Genomic DNA, 24,383 nt, shown 5'->3' with positions numbered 1-24,383 from the left:
CTATCAGTTTCTGTCACATTCATTGATCTCAGACTTAATTGAACCTTTTTTCTCTATTTTTTAGTCATTGTTCATCAGGCTGTTTTAACTGGAATATGTTGTAAATCCTAAAGTTTTTAGCTTCTTGCTTTGCTGTATTTATTATTATCTATTAAAACCAAAGAAATGAGCAGGTCAATATCACAAAGAAATAATAGGTAATTTTTACCCCAAAATAATAATAATAATAATAATAATAATGTGTTTGCAACAAGAAATTAATTCACAACATAAAATGAAATAATCATGGCAAAATTTAAAGTGTAGTCATCCTTTTTTTTTTTTTTTTTTTTGCTAACAATTATTATTTCCCAAAATATAACAAAGAAATACATTGGTGAAAATAATTGAAAATCAAAGAAATGTAAAATGTAAATTAAACTTATTAATTATATATATATATATATATATATATATATATATATATATATATATATATATATATATATATATATATATATAAATATACATATACACCTTGGACAAATCAGTCACTCTTGTTCAATGTGAATGCCGTATGCTGGAATATGAGCAGTCATTTATTCCATCATCACCCAGGTGTGTGTATATATATATATATATATATATATATATATATATATATAAACACACACACAAGAAGTAAAAAAAAAAAATGACAACAAAAATCTTATGTCAGAAAGTTTTTAATATATATATAATATAGTTTTTAAAGGACACCTTTTTTGCAAAATCCACTTTTACATGGTGTTTGGACATAAATGTGTTGGCAGCCGTACAATGATACAAAACCACCCACTCCTCATTGTTTAATTCCCTTTAAACCAAATCAGTCTCCCTAGGCCTGGGTTCACTAGGATTCAGTGGTTGTACACCGTCCTCCATGTTCTCCGCACTCAAGCAGCTGTAACGTTAACAATGTCTTGTAAGCAGTCCTCATGTTCTGTGTTTGGATATAAGACTGAACATGAGTCTTCATTTTCTCACAACATTTAAGCTACCTAAATCATTCCAGACTCTTTAGTGAACGTCATGTCGTTATAGTGCTTAGCGTTTTAACCGTATTTGTGTGCGTACATTCAGTATTTTAAGCTTGTGAGATTAGTTTGTGCCATTCATAGCATGAGATTTGTTTGGTAGCACAGTTGCGTGACAGGTCTGCGAGGCGCGATCTCTTTAACGTTGCGCTGTTTCTTCCCACTTTCAGTGCATTTGGCTTTGCATATGTACGGCTAACCACCGGTTCTCTCGCTCTGTGTTATGTTGCTTCTACTGGCTGTTTATTGCTGCAGATATGAAATGCAGAGAGATGTATACACAACGCCCTCTTCTGGAGATGGGACAGAAATATGCAGCTCATTTGCATTTAAAGCCATACACTCCAAAACAGCTCTATTTTTTTTAGATACCTCAAAAATGCCATATTCCAGCTGTTATAATAAATGATCTGTTGGGTATTTTGGGCTGACACTTCACAGACAAATTCTGGGGACACCCAAGACCAATATTACATCTTGTAATGCATACCCTTTAAGAATTGTTTTTATTATAGAGCTTTTATTATAGTTTTTATAATAGTTTGTATTATTATTATTATTATTATTTTTATAGTACGGTGTTGCAGTACGCTTAATAGTCATAAAATTATGCAAAAATGTGTAATGGTAGTAAAATAGGCATCATTGTCATTAATGGGGAATATTGTGACTTCCCTTGCCTGTTTTCATGAGAGTCGCTTAGTTTAGTAGTGATTAGCATTACTGAGAATCAGCAGAGCCCATAAAGGATGTCAGCTCACATTGTGCCCATCTGTCCACCTTTGCAGTGGATTATTTCAGCGTTTTTCCCCTTAAACAGAGTCGCGTCTCCACACACTCATCAGTCTCCGTGTCTCGCTGTTTGTAGTGGTGTGGCGTTGAGACCGTGGTTAGGATGATATCAGGCTGATATAATGAGGCCGTTCCAGCTTTCCTCTCTGTTTCTCCCTCTTCCGCTCTCAGATGATGTGGTTGTGGTTTTTGCAAAGAGGTTGCTGCCTCAGACATTAGCTCAGAGCTCATTGTCCGTCACAGAGCCTGAGCAGATGCGGCGGCTTCCAGTTTTTCACCTCTTTCTCTGTTCTTCTCCCCTGGAAAGTTTACACAAGACAAACTGTTCCCGTTCTTTGCTCTGAATGTAACAATCTATTTGTTGCTTCACTTTTCCACACCCAAAACAGATGACCTTCATCCCAAAATGTTGAAAATCTGGCCTATGTGTTGATGGAGCACAGTGCTGCTGTACGTTCGTTCTCCTCTGCTGCATGCAGTCTGGGTGGAGGAAATCCGACCGCCGCTTTGATCAGGGAAAAGCCTCGCTCTGCTGCGGGCTGCCTTGCGGTGGATCAGATCTAATTCCGACACTCTGTCCTAATTCTGGGTTCAGGGGCTGTGTTTGTATGGAGAGGAGTGTGTGTCTCTCTTGTGCTTTTGCTGGATCTTCAGTGAGTGAATCATCGCTCTCGTTTCAAGCTGTGGAGACAGAGGTTCCTGCCAATAAGGCATCATTCATCCAGTGGTGTGAGCTGACCAGGCGATTTATGTTCTACCTCAGCAAAAAAAACTGTTCCTTTTGCATCTTATTCATTTCATATTGTTCCTAGCTTGTCTAGCACTAATGCAGACCACATTTTACTCTGTTTACAAGTCTTACTAAGTTTAGAGAACATTGCGTTTTAATTTAGCTGACTTTGATGTAATGGCCGATAGATAGATAGATAGATAGATAGATAGATAGATAGATAGATAGATAGATAGACAGACAGACAGACAGACAGACAGACAGACAGACAGACAGATAGATAGATAGATAGTCAGGAGCCTAAAAAATAAAAGCAGTTGTGATGGTAATGGAGAGAGAGATAAGAAAGTCACATTGCAAGATATAAAATAAGCTCACAATTACCTTTATTTGTGTGTTTTTATTTTGTTTTATTTTTTAAGCCTGTTTCTGCCTTGTGGAAAAAGAAAAATGTAAAAAAATAAGAAATAGTCACTTTGCAGGATATAAAATTATGGAATGTAAAATTGTGGAATATAGTGACAGCTATGAGAAACAAACACACAATAGCATTTATATTATATTATATTATATTATATTATATTATATTATATTATATTATATTATATTATATTATATTATATTATATTATATTATATTATTTTTACTTTAAGGCAGAAACAATTTTTATTTTATCTGATATTTACTGGTTTGAGATTAGCTGGTTTAATGGTCTGGTGCAGAGATGAGTTTTCTGTTTATTTGACATTAGTGTAGTTTCTCTGTGTCTCCTCTCTGAGCAGAAGTTTGCAATCTCTGTAGAGACTTCTCCTGCCTGAATGTTTTTGTCTTTCAACCTCATTAGCTCACTCAAGTCGCAAAGTGAAAGTTTACTCAGTGACCGAGTCCCATCTTGTCTCATTTTTGCAGAATGCCCAGCCATGCTCGGTTCCTTTGGCTCCTCAGCATCCTCAGCACTGCCGCTGCTTGGGCTGTTCTCAAATCAGATTAACCCGTCTCCATTTTCCACCCGGCACAAACAATCGTGTGCAGGAGCCTTGTTTCTGCACTCAGTCACCCCCTCAAAAAAATCAATGCGGTCTTTCATTTATTATTCTTCTCCATCTGGAACTGTTTTATCATTGATAGGTACATTGTATGCTTTAGTGAATATGCAGTTCTTCCAAAAATAATATTTGTTTATTTGTTTATGCACCTTTTGTGCTGAAAAGGCTGCCAGAAGTGGTGATAAATGGAGTATGGGAGTATCTTTGATCCAAATAAGATCTATTTGAAGTGGCACATATTAGTGCCAACAGATAAGATTTAACAGAATCATTCATCTGAACTGGTGATCCCACTACTGTTTGTTAAATTAAGCATCAGCCTGCAGGTGTTTTTGGGTAAAGGGTGTGTTTGACAGTAGGTGGGATGGTGTGACTGAGATCTGTGGACTGTAAGGGTCACTGAAAGAGACTGACCCTGCTCTGCAGACTCCTGTCCTCCTGTGTTTGGCTTGGCCTGGTCCAGGGCAGATCGATGATCTGTAAAGTGGATTTGTTATTGCCTTGTTTGCTTTGGCAGGTCTTGAAAGCGTCCGGCTGATTACAGTCCCAGATGTCATTGCACACATTACCGCTCGGCGTTGCTCCTTCTAAAGGCTGTTTCTTTTTTCTTCTTCTCAGGCTGCCTTGCTTACGACATTTTATTTGCATTCATACATGTCTGTGCACACTTGGCTGCTTTCAGAATTTAACCATCCAGGTTATGTTTAAAATCTAATTTTAAGTTGCCTAGCATTGATTCTGCTGCTAGTCCTTGACCCTTTATAGCTCAGGGTGAGTTTCTCTATTGTTTGAGTATTTTCAAATTCAGATACATCATTTTAGATTATGTACTTTTTTTAATTTAGTAATGGATTCTTAATACATTTCAGTCTTATTTAGTCTTATACGTCTGATTCTGTAGCTGAGACTGACAGGTTTAATTGACCACATGCAATGTCAAGCTAGCCATTTCTATAAACTCAGTTGTTATCATTTATCCAAATTGTGTTAAAACATGTATTTCTTATATTAATTATTTAAAATAATCACTAAATCAGTTTAATTGCGCCGACTTTTTTAGTCTATTTCATTATTGATGAAGTTTTTAACAGTGATACATAATTAGTTTCAAGTGACACTGCCAAAGAAAAGATAAGTCAACTTCATCACTTTCTAACTGTATGTTATCTAGGTTCGCTTGTATGTGTGCGTATGCATTATGACTAGTTATAGTACAGAATACAGTCTGTTGAAATCGTTAAAGCATTGCATAAATCTTTTTAGTTTGCGGAAGTAAAAGTTTCGAGCAGATCTGATTTTATTTGCAGCAGAAATAGGTTTCTGTCACTGAAATTCTTTACAGTGTTAGGTATCCTAAATAATAGTTGGTTTTTCAGATTACTGGTTTAAACCCCTTAGGAGACCTGGACTCCCAAATGAGGAGATTTGAGACAAGTCAGTGGAACGGGGTGATGTGTGCGTGATAAGCAGCTTTGAGTGCTGGAAGGAGAGAATGAGTGAAGTCCCAGGTGGACGGCTGGATTTGGCCACAATCATCATATCAGATGCTCCTCAGTGGCCTGCAACACACAGTCCTAAACTCACTGACTGATGAGACTTTACTTCTCTCCTCGGTCTCTCCAATAAGAATACTTTCACTTAAGAGGGTTTAGACTTGACAGTGGAGAGGAAATGTAACGAAGGCTGCATAGTCAGCGTAATAACTCGAAAACACTCAGATTAAAGACACATTAGGCGATGATTTCTCATTATCAAATGGGATTGTGACAGATTGCACCATGTCGAAATGAAAATCCTCTCTGCCTACTCTCTTTGGTGCCAAAGTGGGCCGTGACCTCTGCCTGTACCCTGGGGACGGCAGGCTGGCTGTTTGGCAGTACGGATGGTGCTTGTCCTGCATGGCCCTGGAGTCTGGAGATCAGAGCTGTTATTACTGCGATGAGGCTCTGCTTCACGCTGCCACATCAGAACACAGCGGTCCTGCGCTCGGCTCCGCTAAACCTATAATTGAACTTTCGGCAAGATGCAGGAAGTGTTTGTAAGTGATTATAAGCAATATGTTTCTCTAAATTAGGCCTTTCATTAGCTCCACAGCTTATTTTTTCATCTGCAACAAGTTTTTTTTTTATTATTGTAATGAAAACTTAGGGTGAAATTTTGGCCCTTTTCTTTGAATAACAATGAGAAGAGGGTTTGTGTCACTCAGCCATCCAATGAGAAGAAAGTGAGACTGCCTCCCTCACAGACACTTGTCAACAGCTGCTTTTAAACTCAGACTCACACAGTCCTAAACTTGAAGTGAACTGTCCTTCACAACCACTGTTCGGTAAGAAAGAAGGATGTTTAATGAGAAAATGTTTAAGATGGGACTAGATTTATTATATGATCTTTTTAGGGAATCGATTGGACTGTGAAAAGAAGTGTTATATGTCAAAACGAGTTCATATTTGCTGAAATGATAGCTGAATGGCTATTTGTAATATCACATTTCCTGACTTAATTTGGAATGTCATCGTATTTTCGGACTAAATTTGAATTCTAACTAAATTCGGAAATATAAATGGATAACCATTCTTATTATTGTATTTATATTTAGATTTCTGAATTTAGTCAGAATTCGTATTTAAAATATAATGACATTTCAAATTTAGTCAGGAAATGTGAAATGAGATTTATTATTTTATGAACAACAACAACTATTTATTATTATTATAAGAAGAATAAATGAAGAAATAAATGAACAAATATATACATAGATACTATTTTGTTTTGTTTGTGTACCATGTGGTGTATCAGGTTTGCTCTGACCAAGAGAAAATGCATTTAAATCTTTTATTATTATTATTTTATTATGTAGTGCTGTCAAACGATTAATCGCAATTAATCGGATCTACAATAGAAATTTTTGTTTACTGTGTATATATATATATATTATGTATATATAAGCACATGCATGTATATATTTAAGAAAAAAAGTTATATTTATATATTAAATATTTATATATTATATAAATTATATAAATATATGCATGTAAATACTTGTAAATATTTTCAGAATATACGTACTGTATACTGTATGTGTGTGTGTCTATATATACACAATAAACACACATATATTATGTAAATAAAAACTTTTTTTTGGGATGTGATTAATCATTTGACAGCTCTATTATTATAATAATAAATGGTGATGATGATTAAATACACTTCAATTTTTTTGCGTATGTACCATGTGCTGTGTCAGGTTTGCTCTGACCAAGATAAGCTTTTTATGATTTTGTTTATTTGTTTGTTTGTTTAATTGTAGTCAGAGTGTAAATTAATTGTAGGTTGTTTACTGTTGTACATTAATGTACATGCGTTCATTAGTTATTACATCATGGCTTATCAAATAATATTTAACAGCTAAGAACTACAGTATCTGTTTTATAAATACAACATATACAGTTCCTCCCAAACATTATCTGATTCAACCTAGTAGTCCACCGCTGCTCTGTCATGGAAGAAGAGAATCCAGGGTCCACAGACCTGGTGGCCAATCAAGTCATTGTTCCAGTCAGGTGTAACAGTGCTTCCAATCAATCGGATCAATTTCTCCCATAGTGCAGCCTCTGTGGTGCACTTCACCAGTCTGATAGATAATGACATCTGACAAGGCCAGGGCCCTGTGGACGTGTCTGTGCAATGGTGGAACTCTACGGCGCTAACCTCCCATCTCACAGCCAGCTGAGACCTCTGTCCTCTGCACGTCTTCACTCTCTCTCTCACTTTCTCTCCTTTTCTCTCCTCCCTGGTGGACATGAGACAAATTGTTGTCCATGCAATCCTAACTTAGTTAGCCGGACAAACGCAGGAATCACCGTCGCCATGTCTGTCTGAGCATCCCTCCTCGTTACAAATGAGATCACAAAGCCCCCTGAGTGCCCTGAGCGTGACTTTCCATTTCTGCTCGCTTGAGAATATCTAAATAACACGCTGCTATTTAGTCATTGTGCGTTAAGGCAACAGTAAACAGAACGCAGTGTGAGTTTGTGTTTGTACTGGGTCATTTCCTGGCTGAAAGTGTGAACTATCAAGATGCTTGGAAATGCAAACACTGTAAATAAATGCTGAAAGAGACACAGGGAGAGTGTCTACAGTTTGTTGCATGAATTGGAATGTTGGGCAGTAAAATGTATTTGAATGCTTAAGTTTCACATAAAAATTTATACATTTCATTACATAGGCATAAACTGTAATAAAAATGCTGACCAATAGTGATAAACCAGTAGTTATTTTAATTTTATGGCCTATAGGCCATAAATGACCAGTATGCTAAATAAATTTAAAATAAAAAAACTAAAAATAAATCCTTTTATATGCTGCAAGTCAATTTAGGCATCACAAAGTGTAATACATCCTGGTGTCATGCAGACGATTTATTTTTTTATGAGCACAAAGTCCTTTGTATTTATATCATGGATGTATTCCTGTAGTCAGACCAGATGTAACAGGAATGTTACATTTCAGATTTATTGCATGAACCTAATGCATACTGTATTTGTCCCTGTGTGCATCTTCATTGCTCTGAGGTATTAGAAGTATGTGTGTGTGAGACTGACAGAGAGAGTGAGTACAGGTGTGTGTTTGTGTTATGTGGGGATTAAGGCCATGTCCATCCGTCAACTGCGGGTTGGCAGTCTCAGGCGATGCGTGGGCTCGGGTTTCCGCCGGCAACAGCGGTCTGATGGATGGGGTCTGCTGGGATGGGCGGTATTGTGATTAATGTGGATACTCACCCCTAGCGCCAGATTTTACGCGTCTCTCATAGATCTGAGAAACATGTTCATGTCCACACACACGGTATGCTTTGATGACACCCTGTCTGTCTATCTGTCTCTCCATCTGTCTGTCAGTCTCTGTCTATCGTTTGTTCATTTGGTAGTTTATTAATTTGTGGTTTGATGGTTTGTTTGTTCGTTTAGTAATTTGTTCATTTATTAGTTTTTCGATAGTTTTTTCATTCATTTAGTAGTTGGTTCACGTGTGGTTCGATAGTTTTTTTCATTCGTTTAGTAGTTGGTTCATGTGTGGTTCGATAGTTTTTTTCATTCGTTTAGTAGTTGGTTCATGTTTGGTTCGATAGTTTGTTTGTTCAATCTTTTAGTTGTATGTAGTTTGTGGTTTGTTCTTATAGTAGTTTGTTCAGTTGTGGTTCAATAGTTTGTTTGTTCATTAATTAATTTGTGGTTTGATTGTTCATTTTGTTTAGTAGTTTGTGGTTTGATAATTTGCTTGTTTGTTCTTAGTAGTTAGTTCATTTGTGGTTCGACAGTTTGTTCATTAGTTTAGTAGTTTGTTCGTTTGTGGTGCAATAGTTTGTTCATTTGCTATTTTTTCATTTGTTGTTCACTAGTTAGTTTGTTCATTGGTTCGTCTGATGTTTGTTTGATTTTTCAAAATGTTTAAACCTTTGTCAATCCTTGGGCTTCACAAGCTTTTCTATTCTACTTAGAAATTTCTTATATGAATTCATTTTAATTTCAGTTCATTTTAATTGTAATTCCTTATGTTCAAATTGCTATTCTTATTTTATTTACATTTAAATTACATTTAGTAAAATTGAAAAGATTCTTAGTTTAATTCTAAATAGTGCACAAAATTATTTTATTTTCCAGAAGTCTTTGTTTTATTATCAGTTGAGTTGGAATGATTAATTTTACAAGTCTGATTACAGCCCAAGTGACATTTTTGACAAATATTGCAATTTGCCAACTGTAATTACCGTGAACTTCAGCCATGCTGAAATTTATTAACAAAAACAGCTTAAATATAAGTAACTGTCTGTTGTTGTTTTGAATAAGATTTGATAGTATTTTAAGTGCTGATTGTTGAGTCAAGCCTTGTCGTCATGTTTTGTTCATGGATCGGTGCGGCCCTGTAGAGTTTGGCTCTGACGAGCATGGGAGGGGCTCGATATGTTCCAGCCTGTCAGAGAAATGAATGCACACAAGTAGCTGTGAAACACATTAGCTTCTCAGCATAAACAAGACGTCTGCCTCATTAAGTTACAGCGTAATACAATACTCGTCCATATCAATTAGGCGTCCCTGCCACTTTGGCTGGTGGAAAACGGCTTCTCGCTTATTCGCTCTCCATCATTAGGCCGCGTTCTGTTTACACGGACTCCATCAGCTTCATTTATTAGAAAAGCCTCGGGACACACCTTAGACGCGAACACTGTTTAACTCAGTAGCATATATTACACTAATTTGCTGAACTCTGGCATGAGTGGTGAAAGACTCGACTGATCAACACTCGGATGTGTGTATGCAGTGTGTTTGCATATGTGTGTGAACCCTGCTGAACAGGGCCATGGGAGTGCGCTCTCTCGCCCGAGCTGTCAGAGAGCGGGGCAGTTTGTCAGCAAGCACACCCTGCAGGGTCTGCTCTGCGTCAAGCGTATCATTCTCCTTTAATCATTGCCGGGACCGCGGTACTCTTTATTATTAACGCAGTCCCGTGGCCCTCCGTTTCGAAGCGAAGGAATGGGAAAGGAAAAACACACAGCAGTGTTGTCCCAAGTGAGGTCGCACTCATTTCTGCCCTCGTTTATTTCCCGGACATTGAGCGAGAACCGCAGAGGCTGCAGCAGCCACGCTGTTCGCTAATGCTGATGTTTGATGTTGAGTTATGGGGTTCTGAGGGCTTCTGCGAGCAAATACTGAGAAGAGTGGCTTGAACTTGGAAATAGAGGTGGATGGGACGAGTTCAGCAGTCCCACTCTTGCCTGGAATTGCTCTTAGGGAGGGTAAAGGGAGAAGCTGACCCCATATAAACCAGTTGGTTTTAATACTGATGATGCCCTCACCAATCACAACATCACCCCTGTTGCTTTAATCATCAATGCAATGGGTTTCTTCTGACATTAGCGAGGTACACATACCAACTGTGCACTCAGTATCAGATGGGGGCTTGTGAAAGCTCCTGTATGTTTTTGCCATCTGACATGGACGCAAACATTCATTTAGTATGTAAAACCTTACACAAACTTCATGATTTTGATTTCTAGTGGTGTATTTCAGGCTACCTTTACATCTTAGCATTCTACTAAAGTAAGCATGTTTTTTTTAACCAAAATGATTTACATTCACTCCAACTCTTCCATCAAGGTGACATATCATAATTAGCAGTGTGAAACTTAATTACATATAATGCACATAACTGTAATCTAATAATAAAATCACATTTGCATTGATATCTTCAATATGGTCAAAAACTATTTCGAACCATCTAAAAATGTGTTTTCAGTAATGCGCTTCACTATCCTATCACCCAAAACGCATGTTAATGCCAGATGTAGTGGATGAATTTTTGGCTTTCCTGTTTGTGCCTCTTCTCCATCCCATCTCTCAGTGGAATGAATAAGTGTTTTGAAACCATATATAATTAAAAAAGGAAAATACAAAGGGCAGAGCATGTGAATACATAAAAACACAGGCTTGTCTTAATCTGTTAAAGGTGTTCGGGAGCCCAGGCAGGACTTTCTAATCCAGATAAACTCAATGGGTGCATTATGATCCAGTGCTATGATTGTTTCACAACCCTTTTGTGGAGACACCAGGTCATCATAACTCTTAGCGGCATTATCATGGATTTAACCCTGATTTTTGATCCTCCTCCTGCAGGAAGAGCCATTTCACACCCATAGAGTGAATAAAGGTGTTTTTATGAATAGGAGACAGAATGTCTCTGAATACACTTTCGCACTGACAATTTAAGGAATCGCAGCCAGCGCCACACACAAAGCATTGCTCTCTTGGCTATTAAAGGTTTAAGGCTAATTGCCAGACGGCGCTCTGTTTTTCTAAGTTTGCCGACCTGGCTTCTGAGCGGGCTGAGAGTGCCGTGGCTGAGTGAGTCGGAATCCATTGTGTGAACGAGAGTGTAAAAGCCCGGTGAGGGTATTGATGGGATTACTCAAAGTCTCACAGCTAAAGAGCGAGAGAGTGAGGGAGTAAATGATTTAAAAGGCAGTGTAATGTAATGAGGATGGGGGCCTTGGAGGTGAGGGAAAAGACTTCCTTATGGCCATCTATCTGACTGCTAATCCTCAGAGCTTACATCTACATTAACACTCACACATCGCAGCTAACAACTTCTGGCAGCTTTTGGGTCCGTATCGCTCTAGCTGTGGTGTGCTCGTCTGCAGCGCTGTCAGACTGGCTTTTAGGAGCCGTTGATGCTGTGTCTGTCTGTATACCGGCGGCACTTTAAAGTGGTCTCTGATTAAGAGCCAGTGAAAGCAGGGTACATCGAGGAGCTGGAGGGCATGGAAATAAAGCCGGCCTGAGTTCCCAGTGTCGCTCTTATCTAGAGAGTTGGATGGCTTGATCTCTTCAAAGAGGACACTCACTCGAGCAAGGCCATAATCAACTGATAATAAAGTTTACTTGACTAACTAAAGGACTCAATTGAATTCTGGCCATGCTGCTTTCCCACTAAATTTGCCACCAACATTTTTGTAATAAATATTATTAGCAGCTAGTCATAGTACAATATTTATGTGTGTGTATATATATATATATGTGTGCGTGTGTGCGTGTGTGTGTGTGTGTGTTTTGTTTTTTCTTTAGTCAGCTTTTATTTAACTTGGAATTTGTTTTTGTTTATTTGCATTTATTTATTTTTTTTTATTTTTTTTATTTATTCAGTCAGCTTGTAATTAATGCATATTGTGTTGATCATGTGGGCACTTCCCTGTCCTCCGTCTACCCTCTTCTAAATAAAAGTGGCAGAAGGCCAGAAAAAGGTGGAGGTCTTCTCAGCAGATGCCGCCTTGGACAAATGGCAGCCTGTGATTTACACACTGTCCATTTTCCACGAGAAGCCTGTTTGTTTTAAGATAGAAGTGAGCAACATTACACAAGTCTAACACACTTTCCTGGGGATAATTGCTTGTTAGCTCAATTTCACTTATGGCCCCTTAATAAAACCTAATTGAATTAGCCCCACCTTTGCTGTTCTTCTAGGTGTTTACGCTTCTCTGGTACCCCTTGTAGCCCAGAAACGGGATAATGTGTGTCCCCAGCATGCCTCAGTAAACCTGCCGTAACCCGAGGCTGTCAAGGTGAATGTTCTTTGAACTAAATAAAGAAAATCTCAAAAATGAGATAAGTAGCCCTGCGTTTGCCAACATCTTAGAGATGACTAACCCACATGGGTTTTATGATGATAAATACGTTTTTTTTTTCTCCGGCCTGTTAAATGTTAACATCACATCCTCATACCTCAGTGGTTCAGACAGGATTTCCAAGTGAAGAATCAAACGCAACAGGAACACGCAAGGATCCACGTGGAGCCGCTCAGGCCTTTCGTCTCACCCAGAACCTGCGGCAGGCGTTTTATTATTGAATTGGTGAGGCTGAGCTCTGATGGGTGTGAATAATGCGGAATGTGGGCTGTGGCGGCTGTCAGCCTGTCTGATGAAGAGATCTTCCCTATTGGTTGGGATGAACTTCTGACCCCACATCTTCTGTGCCATTCTCCTTCAGCTGTTGGGCTGCTTTAAAATAATGCTCACAGACGTACAGCCTCCTAAACTTGTTTCAAACTTTCAGGAGTTTGATGACGTAAAAAAGAAAGCACTTTGCTCTGGTCAGGTGTTTGTCTGTCTTCTGAACAGGTTGCTGACCATTAAGCTGAGCAATCAAAGTTTAGGAAAATTATATTTATTTATTATAAATTTTATCCAGCACAGGTTTTAATCAATAAAATTGATTTAAAATAACAGGAGAGACATTTGTAATGTTATTAGAACCCTAAAAAGAAAAAAGAAACATGATTTTAACAAAACATTAAGCAGCACAATGATTTTTTCTTTTCTTTTCAAAACAGTTTGAAGACGTCTGGGCATTGAGGCTATGAGTTGCTGGAGTTTTGCTGTTGGAATTTGGTCCCATTCTTGCCTTATATAGATTTCCAGCTGCTGAAGAGTTCGTGGTCGTCTTTGACATATTTTTTTCGTTGGCGGATTGTGTTTACCGACAGTGGTTTCTGAAAGTATTCCTGGGCCCATTTAGTAATGTCATTGACACAATCATGCCGATGAGTGATGCAGTGTCGTCTGAGAGCCCGAAGACCACGGGCATCCAATAAAGGTCTCCGGCCTTGTCCCTTACGCACAGAGATTTCTCCAGTTTCTCTGAATCTTTTGATGATGTTATGCACTGTAGATGATGAGATTTGCAAAGCCTTTGCAATTTGACGTTGAGGAACATTGTTTTTAAAGTTTTCCACAATTTTTTTACGCAGTCTTTCACAGATTGGAGAGCCTCTGCCCATCTTTACTTCTGAGAGACTCTGCTTCTCTAAGACAAAGCTTTTATAGCTAATCATGTTACAGACCTGATATCAATTAACTTAATTAATCACTAGATGTTCTCCCAGCTGAATCTTTTCAAAACTGCTTGCTTTTTTAGCCATTTGTTGCCCCCGTGCCAACTTTTTTGAGACCTGTAGCAGGCATTAAATTTTAAATGAGCTAATTAAGTGGATAAAAGTGTAAAATTTCTCAGTTTAAACATTTGCTACGTTATCTATGTTCTATTGTGAATAAAATATTGGCTCATGTGATTTGAAATTCCTTTAGTTTTCATTTTATTAAAATTTAAAAAACGTCCCAACTTTTCCGGAATTCGGGTTGTATTTAGTATTAAATAAATGCAGCCAGGGTGAAAAAAAAACAAAAAAAAATTTGTTCATATGTATTTTTATTTTATTGATTTGATTGAAAGTTGATTTCTGTACTCATTTTTTGGTATTCTGAAATATCAAAATCCCATAAGACCAAAGTGCTGTTCAGTATGTGCTTTAGTATCTTTAGTATTTTAGTGCTGTTGATTGTGGGCAGCAGGCACGGTTGCCACTCCCACTCTGCCTGCAGGAAGTTGCTTTGATGGCAGGCCTGTTGACTTGGGCGATTTCAGTGCTTTGAGGAGTCAATGGCAGACACAGGACAAACAGCTTTTTATGAAGTGGTATGAAGTTATCTGCTGTCTGTGAGTCTGGCCGGGCTGGTGTTTTACAGCAGATAACAGCAGGCCTCTTGCCTCCCTATCAGCGCTGCACCACCGGCCGCCCGCGCATTAGCGCCTGTCAGAGGCCTCGAGTGTGGCTGAGGGTTTGCAGGGGAGGCCAGACAAGGCCAGATAGCCGTTGGCCTGCAGATCAAAGGGTCTCCCTACAGGCCATTCAGATAAAGCAGCTGTATTTCATGCAGCAGGTATCTATAACAGAAAGACGCCACTGTCTGAAATGCTGCATCACGGGAGACAGACAAACTGCGCTATCTTAACACCCCCTCTTTATGCAATATCTCTTTTATTGGCCTAGGCGCTTATTGCTGGAAAAAATGAGCCCAGTGTTTTTGTTTGAAGTCATATTGGCCCACGGTGGTGTTTTTCAGGGGTCAGTCATTTCCTCTTTGCTATCCCAGTCAGAGGAAGGCTGGGGGGGTTGGATGGGGCTTGAACTGCTATGTGTGCCAGATAAAACACAGATAGATGTTTATGACCTCCGAGTTACACCAGCGTAGCTATAGACACTTTTCAGGTTCATTATGTATTATGACTTCAATGAGACTTACAGAACTGAAACATTTTCAAGTTGGTTATGTGTGATTTTGGTGTGATCATCATCATAAAACTTGATAAGCAACAATACATAAAGAACAGACAAAATTGCAGTTTGCAGTGATAATATGTACTCGTAATGAGATTTAATGCATTGCGAATCAAAATTGTGGTTTGAACTGTTGTTCTTTCTCTCTGTTTTTTGCTCTGGCAGGCATGTTTGACCGCAGCGTCACCCTGCTGGAGGTGTGTGGCAGCTGGCCTGAGAGTTTCGGACTGCGTCACATGTCCTGTGTGGAAGCCACGGAAGAGGGCCTGAAGGAGAGGCTTGCAGACGCAATGTCAGAGTCGCCCAGCAGAGACATTGTGGGCTCTGGGACAGGTGAGCGCAAACCCTGTCATTTATGGTATTATGCACATCTTATAGGCAATGGATGTCAGATAACATACCATTAAATGCAACAGTTAATGTCACAGATTTAAAAGGGATGGTTCTCACAAAAATCGTTTTTGTTTTTCCAAATTTGTATTACTTTCTTAAAAAGTGATGTTTCAAATCTTTTGGTCCATATAATGAAAGTCATTGGGCCCCACTGAATTTCTTTGTATGGACATTTTATGTGATGTTCAAAAGTAGAATATGTATTGATAATTGATAACTAAGATAAAAAGGTATAACACTGTCACTGGGGTGTTTCCCTTTCATAAAGTACTAACATGCACTTTAGGTGCTGATATGTATTTTTAAAGTACTAATATGTAGCATGTAAGGGTAAATAAGGTACGAAGTACATATGAGGTACATACCTTTTAGCTTTTGTACCTTAGGGTACCCCCCATTGCCAGCTTTGTAACTTTTTTTTCTTGAAGTGTATAGAAAATGTGTGTATATATATATATATATATATATATATATATATATATATATATATATATATATATATATATATATATATAGAATTTCTTTTTTTGTTGTTTTTTTGTTAAAGACCTACCAAAAGAACTTCAGTCATGTTTAAGCTCGAAAGCAAACTAAGTCCTTCAGAAGTTAATATGGTAAACCCTGTTTTGTCTGATTGTTCTTGTGTACTCCTCCAGTGACTAGAGGAATCAGTTATGTCTCCTCAATTCTGTTTGAATTACACAGAGATAAGAATATGTCCTGGCATATATACGTGATTTCTCGGACAGATCTTGGAAAAGACACATTTCAGAGGTTTTACAATAACAAATTAGGTCATTCGCATTGAGGCGGCCGAGCGACGCGAAATGAGGGGGGAAATTGCCACTCTTGACAATCCAAATATTTAACTCAGTTAGGAAGCTGCTTCTCTCAGGCCCTCCCCCTCATCTGAACAAGACTTTCTTTGATATCTGGAGAAGATGGAGGTTGGATCCTAGACGCCGCTGCTTGGAGCAGCGAGGTCACAAGGCCCTAATGCATTTAGCATTGACTGGCCCTCTCTCGTAGCGCGTCTATTAGGCACTAATTTGATTTGTACCTATTCATTTGCAGTCCCTGCAGCAGCACCGAGTTGGCCCTCTCCATAATTGGTTCTGTCTCTATTTTTGCATCATTAGATTAAGCCCGACTCCCGGACACTTGTAGTCTGCGCTTGTCCATCCATTTATACAGCCTAATGTAACACAAAATTCATTACTGATCACATTACTCTCAACTTTTGGCCCCACGGGCTGGCGGATGAATGTAACGTTAAGCATCTCCTGAAGCAGGAAACCCAGAGTACGGACGAAAAATGGATTGCGGCGAGAGGCTCTAAATAAACAGCATGGTGGCTGGGGACAGGGTGCTGGAGCCTCTGATGAGCGCTAACCATTCGTTATGTCAGTCTGTGTCTTTTTCACCCAGACGTCCGGCTGCAGTTAGGAATCGGTGCCAGACTTTAAGAGTTTGAGCCATTCCCATTTGGGTCTTTGTTGAAGGTACCGACTAATGTGGCAGTAAGTGCTGAGAGTAACGGGCGAATATTGGTAATTACCCTATAGTCATCCAGAGTAGCCTCTTCATTTGTTGCCATGGGTCGTGTCTGGGATGTGTCTAGACGGTAACTGGTGTTCTGTGAAAAATCTTGCAGGATTCATGTGCGACAAAATACAGTGTGTTTGTATGTTGCAGCAACTCGCCAATTATGGTCGATAGGATGAACGAGAATGCTATGAATTTGTTGATTTCCATGAAGATTGCACATCAAAAGAAAAGCAGAGAATTTGTCAAAGTGATGATCTGACATGTGACCAAAAGTAAAAAAAAAAAAAAGATCAATTTTGAAATTTCATGACCACTACCTGAAGTCTCTTATGCTTTTCAGAGCATTAGATAAAAATATAGTAAAAGCATACATCACAAAAATATGAAATATTGCAATTTCACTTTATTTGTTTACCTATATTTTAAAATATGGCGGTAAAATCTGAATTTTCAGAAGCATTTTCTCCTTCATTAAATGTCACACAAATCATTCGAATATGCCGATAACATTTTTGTGTAACTGTGATTCAAGATTTTAGAATTAAAACTTTTTTAATTAAGGATTTAATGCATCCTAAATAATTAAAATGAATTGAAATTAATACATAAATACTTTATTGATCTCAAACCTTTGAACAGTAATGTGTCTGTGGATGGATGGATGGATGGATAAATGGACCCCAATTTCAACCTCTTTTCTAGTGTGTCAAAAGTGCCATAATTTTATTCTTAGACTTTCACATATTGAGGATTGCCATCCAGACATGACTGTACAATACAGCTGGTGTGGGATTTGTCTGATCGGTTGTAAAGCAGCGTGGGATTGTGTCGTTGAGCTGTTGGTGAGCCAGTGCATCTGCATATGTAATATCTGAACAGCTTTCTTTGTAGCTGTGGGACGCCCCATTTAATAAGACAGGTTCAGCCGGGAGCCTCTTTGAAGGGTCCAAAGCAGATGGTTCGACACTTAGCATCTCCTCACGCACAGGCGCTTCTTCAGAAGAGGGTTGTAGCATCAGGGGACGTCTCAGACTCTTCTTCTACTTTATCAGCCGCTAACTACTTCTCCATGTTTCATTCCATCTATCCCCTTCCTCCAGTCCATAGATTTTGCATTCTTTCATAGTTTAACATCAATGAAATTGGAAAACTGAGAACTGGGAATTTCTTCTCATGCAGGTAATAGAGAGCGAACGCAAGACTCCCAGTTTACCGTCACGCAAGGAATGTAAGAGAAAACTCTTGAAATGCAGTCATCTTAAAATTAGATTTTGGCCGGCGGCATAATGTTGCAAATTGGATTTTTGTCATTGGTGCTAACCTAACATAAATTCCATTTAAGCAGGGGGAAGAGGACAGGGCTCAACCCTGTCAAGCGTGGCGTCCCTCCCCACACCACCGCTGCCAGTGTTTACTGAGGTTACACACAGGGATTATGTCTCTGTCATTCTTCATTACTCCAGCTGCCCCAAAAAACACATTTATATCTATTTCCCCGTTAAGCCTTCAGTACTGAGTGCACACTCTCAAATCCCCATCCCCCTTCAGCCTTACAGAGCTCCCAGAAAGACATGACTCTTAAAAATTTGATAATGCTAATACACTATCTGTCTTTAAACAAAATGCTGCAGCGAATATTTTTCTCACATTTGTTTTATTTTAGTGAATTGGTTCATTTGGTTCACAGTTCAAAAGTTTCAAAATCAGATAATGCTATTGTCCTACTTATGATACCCAGTGTTTTCTAGTAGTGGTGTTGTCATGACTTGTAAAAATGAATATAGCAATGCTAAAATGTTGTTTATGTTTCTTCGTTGATATAGAGATTTGAATGCATGCTTGTATGTTTTGTGTGGTTGATTAGCACAGTATTGTGATTATGGAAAGGTTTTACAGAAATTGTGTGTCAAAGTTGAAAGGCCCCTCCTTTGTTGTCCACTGAACCAAATATATGTGTTCTTTTAAAATTATTAAGGCCGATGGGTTTTTGTGCACTTGAAGGAGAGCCCACACTGTCGGAGCGGGACATGCTGCAATAGCTTCATTGTGAAGAGGATGTTAGCGACAGCTCTCAAGCACCCTCTCTTTCTTTCTTCCTCTTCATCCTTGAGTATTCAGTTCGACCCTCAGGGCAGAGCTTTACTTTGACAACAACACACGTACATACACTCTTTAAAACACACATACACAACACCTTTATATATACACACGTCAGTGTTGTTAGCTTTTTAGTTTATAATGTTGCGAACTGCTTATTCAGCTTGACTGTAGTTGAACTACTTTAATTTATGAATATCTAGTTGCTTGTTAAACTACAGTTTTGACGTAGTTTCCCAACACTGAAACATTCACATGGCTGGCCCTGCATGGCGGCTGGTAAAAGAAAGAACACATGTACATGAGCATAGTTTTCCCGACATAAATGGACACTTGCATGCTGTGACAACCACTGAGCTGACTGAACTGTGACCGGTTGAACTTACGATGATTAGAGCTTTTGTCACGAAACTAAGAACAATGCACTTACATCCTCCAGTAACACTGGTCTGTACATACTTCTCCAATGGCTAGACACTCCAGGGCGCCAAAAATCTGTCTTCCTCTCAATTGGCTGTTAGCACTCATGAAAGAAGCAGGATGTTTGTTTTCCAACCTCTCCAAAGTCATCAAAACATTCATCACTCGATATTTTAGCCTTTGCACACTAGTTTTCAAAGTTTCAGAGTTAATTGTAAGACCAGGAATTGGTAATTGGGTCTCATGGAATCTGTTTGCAGAACTCCACAGAAAGTTCCTGGGGTTTCCATAGAATTAGAATGACATCAAGTCCCTGAGTGCGTTTTACTAATATTTGTTTATTTAATATTTTGGCAAATTTGATGTTTTCAGCTATAAATAACCATGTTATATTCTCAGCTTTAAACTTTTTACTATGTTTTAATTTATTCTTTCATTTTCCTTCCCAAATAAGTACAGAAATTTGAACGTCTTCCTGCAGACTGACATCACTGATAGTTTGAACTTTGAGTAGATTTACAGTAGATGTCTATGGTAATGCTTACTCAGACTTAGCCTCACCATCTTCTATTTATTTCATGTATGCTAACAAAAAATTGAGGTTTGATTGAGAATTGGGCATGAAAATGTATCAAACAAGCCTTAAGTTGGTAATGTGCAGCAGCTAATTACTGGCATAGCAGATTATTCCAGAGCACAATAGGGTAGATCCTGTTCTGGGTGTACTGAAAACCCTCTATTGTTTGCTTACCTGGTTAATGACAGTAATTTTCCCTGTTTGAATTGGACAAACTCACAAGTATTCTTTCGCCAAATCGCAAGCTATTATCAGAAAGAGCGTTCCGTGTCTTAATGTCACGGTTCATTTTAATGTAGTGCGATAGTCATCACTAAAGCAACAAGACACAGCTGAAAGCACAGCAGCCCAGTCACTCGCCATGCAAAGGACTTAGCTTGTGCTAATCAATCATCTGCCACCTTTACGAGGCACACGGACGATGGATTGCATAAACAAACCCAGCTCTAATCTGGGTCTGCTCAATCTCCTGCCAAACCCGAGTTCCTCAGTGAAAGTGTGCTGGACCATGAAGTTGTGCTGTAAGTTTATAGTGTTTAGCTGCTCTATAATGCCTGGTGCATCTGAGTTTGGTAAGTGTAAATGAATCCATATGTCATTTCAATCTTCCTTCTCCTGAAACTGCCCCTCTGTAAACTGCATTTCTTCCAGCACGCAGTGACCCTTCATTTGTGGGCAACAAGAGAGGCGTGATCATAGAGATATTAGGTCCGTTTCTGTATGCTGTGTTGATCTGTATGATGTGGAGCTGTTGCTGAGGATAGGGCCTGCAGCTCTCAGTGAGTTTACTGTGCCATTGACCCTGATGTTGAGCTCAGCTGTAGCTGACATCTTTACTTACATTGTCTGAGCTCAGGAACACAAAAACAAATCTCTGTGGTTCTTCATACTGTGAGGATATCATTTTAGAATTTTGTTCCTCGTTCTTTTTCTAGCCTACAAACTAGTTGCTAAAACAGTAAAGAAAAGGACGGAAGCTGGGATTGCGGGTAGAAACCGAAGCTTGCAGTAAATGTGCTTTTTGTGGGATTTTTTGAGACTGCACTTAACAGCTCGCTCAAGGGAGCGACAGTCAGAAAATAGCGTCTCGGAAAGAAAGAAGGGAAAAAGAAATTGAGACAGCTGAGGGGGTGGAAGGGGCACTTTTAAAAGATGTTCCAGGATGTCTAGACATGGTGTTGGTGAAACATGACGATAGCGGCAGGCATTTGAGAGCGCTGCTAATGGAAGCAAGAGGCAGGTGTCAGTGCGACATGCTACGTGTCTCAGCCGTGATTCCACAACCGATCCGGGTTCATAGGGCATTTACTGTGTTTAGCCTCTCCAGAGTATAAAGAAGAGTTCATTATTCAATACCTCACTTACCTAGCTCTTTCCTACTTCTCCAAACTCTTCTCCTCTCCTTTCGCATCTACACATGTGCATGCTGTATATATATCAGTTAAAGAGGTTGCATGAATTAGAGATAGAGGACACAATGGAGGATTTCTTGAAGGTGCAGCTGAAAGGCGTTACAGCGCTAACGCTCCGCACCGATATAAGATCACTGACCTGACTGCAGCACTTTCCAGGAAAGTGAAAAGAGGAGAGAGGATGTGAAGCGAGCGAGGAAGAGAGAGTGTGAGTGTCGCTGCCTGCGCCGCTGCCCCTCTTTCACACACACACACGGTTCTCTAATGGCCTCACACTTAGGAAAGCACTCACACACACTTCTCTCGGAGCTGTGAATAAACATTTTCTCTCTTTCTTCCTCTAGAGGCGTTCCGACACTTTCAGGTGATTGTGCGCTCAAAGAGGACAACATCATTTAGTGCTATTATTTAATTGCTTAGTGATGATCTGACTAATGCAAATCAAAATGGCAATTATGCAAAGCAGAAAGCACATTGCTGTTTATTTTCTAATGTGTTTGTGGCTGGTAGATGAAAGTCCGGTTTGGTATTGGTGAGCACATGCGAGCTTGAGCTTCAGGGTGAGTGAGTGAGCAATGGTGCTTTTCAGTGAAAGACCAGCTGAGTGCAGGATTCCTCCTTGAGCTACAGGGCTTTAATGAAACTCACTCCATCAGCAAGACTGTGTGTGTGTGTGTGTGCGTGCGTGCGTGCGTGCGTGCGTGCGTGTGTACATCTTAGGATGCTTGGCATGGCGTACAGCTCCGTGGCCGTCACATTGACCATGCCCATCAATCAAAGAGACATAAAGCAATATGGACAGCAATTAAATCAGCTAATTGAATCAAAACTCAAATTAAGCCACCAGCCTGAGTGGTTTGTAATTGTAAATGGCATGAGCCTTCCATCCCACTGGCTTAAATTTGAGACCTGCGCCTTGAGCAACTATTTAACCAATTACTCTGCTAGCAGTAATAGACCTTCTTAATGCTGGCAGAATCTGAGTGATTTTGTTTGACTTGGGTTTTTATTCTGAGGCTGTGGTCTAGTGCGATAAATACGAAATCTGTCGTGTTTGTTATCTCAATGGATTTGGCCACGTTTAGTCCATTTAGCACATTTGGAAAGTTTGCTATCTCTGTATACTATTCAGAAACGATAATAATAATAATAATCCAATTGAATCACAAACTAAATCATTTGAGAGTCATTAGTGATGTTGTTAAGACAAGAATCGCTATAAAGTGTAACCATGCCTGCCCACTCTGGAAGATTCATAATGTAAGAGTTACAAGGTATGTCACAAAGGTGAGTTCCAACATTACAAACTGGATTTTAAAGCAATATATATATATATATATATATATATATATATATATATATATATATATATATATATATATATATATATATATATATAAAACAATGGTACAGCATACTCGCCATTTTAAATTAGAATTAGTCAAGAAATTAATGTTTTCAGTTCAGCAAAGATGCATTTTGGTTGATGTTTTGTTTTACTTTTATTCATTAAAGAATCAGAGAAAAAAGTATCACAGGTTTCAAAAACAAGAGTTTCAACACTGATGATAAATCAGCATATTAGAATGAATTCTGAAGGATCATGTGGCAATGAAGACTGGAGTAATGGCTGATGAAAATTAAGTGCTGCATCACAGAGATAAATAATATTTTGAAGTATATTAAAATAGGAAACCAATATTAGAAACCGCAATAATATTTCACAATATTACAGTTTTTTTCTGTGTTACTAAACAAATAAATACAGCCTTGATAAGCATAAGAGACTCCATTAAAAACTTAAATAAATCTTACTCTTCCCAAACTTTTGAATGGCAATGTATACCGATAATTAAATTGACAGCGTGATTTGTGAAAAGTTCAAATAATACAGACTGATGGTATTAATAGAAGTTTATATTATTGATTAACAACCCCAAGAGCCTTTAGTAGATCTGCATTTAATGATTTAAATTTTCACCCTAAAAATCACATTGCAAAGCACTAAAAACAGTCCAAACACTTTAGCAGCTGTATAGCGATGCCCTGCCAACCACCCAGAACACTCTAGCATTGAACCAATGAGTTTTGCATGAGCAAAGACTGTTTTCTCGTTTCACGTTTTCTCCAGCAAATGTAAAAATCTAGTTCAGATTCTGCTTCTGTAGAACAGCACAAGCAGCTGATATATCAGATACGGCAGACATTAGCATCAGAGGACAATATTTCCTCTCATATTTCCTAGAAACATTCTCTCTGGCTCTTCCGACTCATTCATCACCTTGGTGTTATTTCAGTGAAAGTAAGAGAAGGAAAAAGCATAGTAGAAAATGAATCATTTAAGCTCATAAGTATATGTGTGGAGAGTCATTCACACCTCTGTGGTAATGCTACACTAGAGCCTCGTTGAGTTCGGATGTTACATGCAGGGACATGAATATGCTTTCATTTCAGCATGCACTCAACTCACTGTGCTCTAGTTAGAAACGCGACAGCAATGTGAGATCTGAGAGTTGTGCATGGTTACCGTTGCACGTGCGATTTCATTTTTTAGCACTGCAAGTTTTAGCACTCACTCACTAGATTTCTTTCTTGCTTGCTGGTTGTTAGGGTGGTCGACAGTAATGAAAAGTGCTTTTTGTGAAATTATCA

General features: G+C 38.8%; 1 protein-coding gene across 4 annotated transcripts in view; it reads left to right on the top strand.

Moving 5' to 3' along the window:
* Positions 1–24,383, top strand: part of bcas3 (BCAS3 microtubule associated cell migration factor) — a 224,824-nt gene that overhangs the window by 194,904 nt on the left and 5,537 nt on the right. For all 4 annotated transcript variants that reach the window (XM_059514290.1, XM_059514289.1, XM_059514288.1 and 1 more), the window contains one exon: positions 15,450–15,617. In XM_059514290.1, the coding sequence (XP_059370273.1) occupies positions 15,450–15,617 (168 nt within the window). The remainder of the gene's footprint in view (positions 1–15,449; positions 15,618–24,383) is intronic.

This window comes from Carassius carassius, chromosome 28 (genome assembly GCF_963082965.1).
Source record: "Carassius carassius chromosome 28, fCarCar2.1, whole genome shotgun sequence".
NCBI lineage: Eukaryota > Metazoa > Chordata > Actinopteri > Cypriniformes > Cyprinidae > Carassius > Carassius carassius.
Note: the sequence above shows the minus strand (reverse complement) of the source record. Positions and strands in the feature narration are given on the sequence as shown.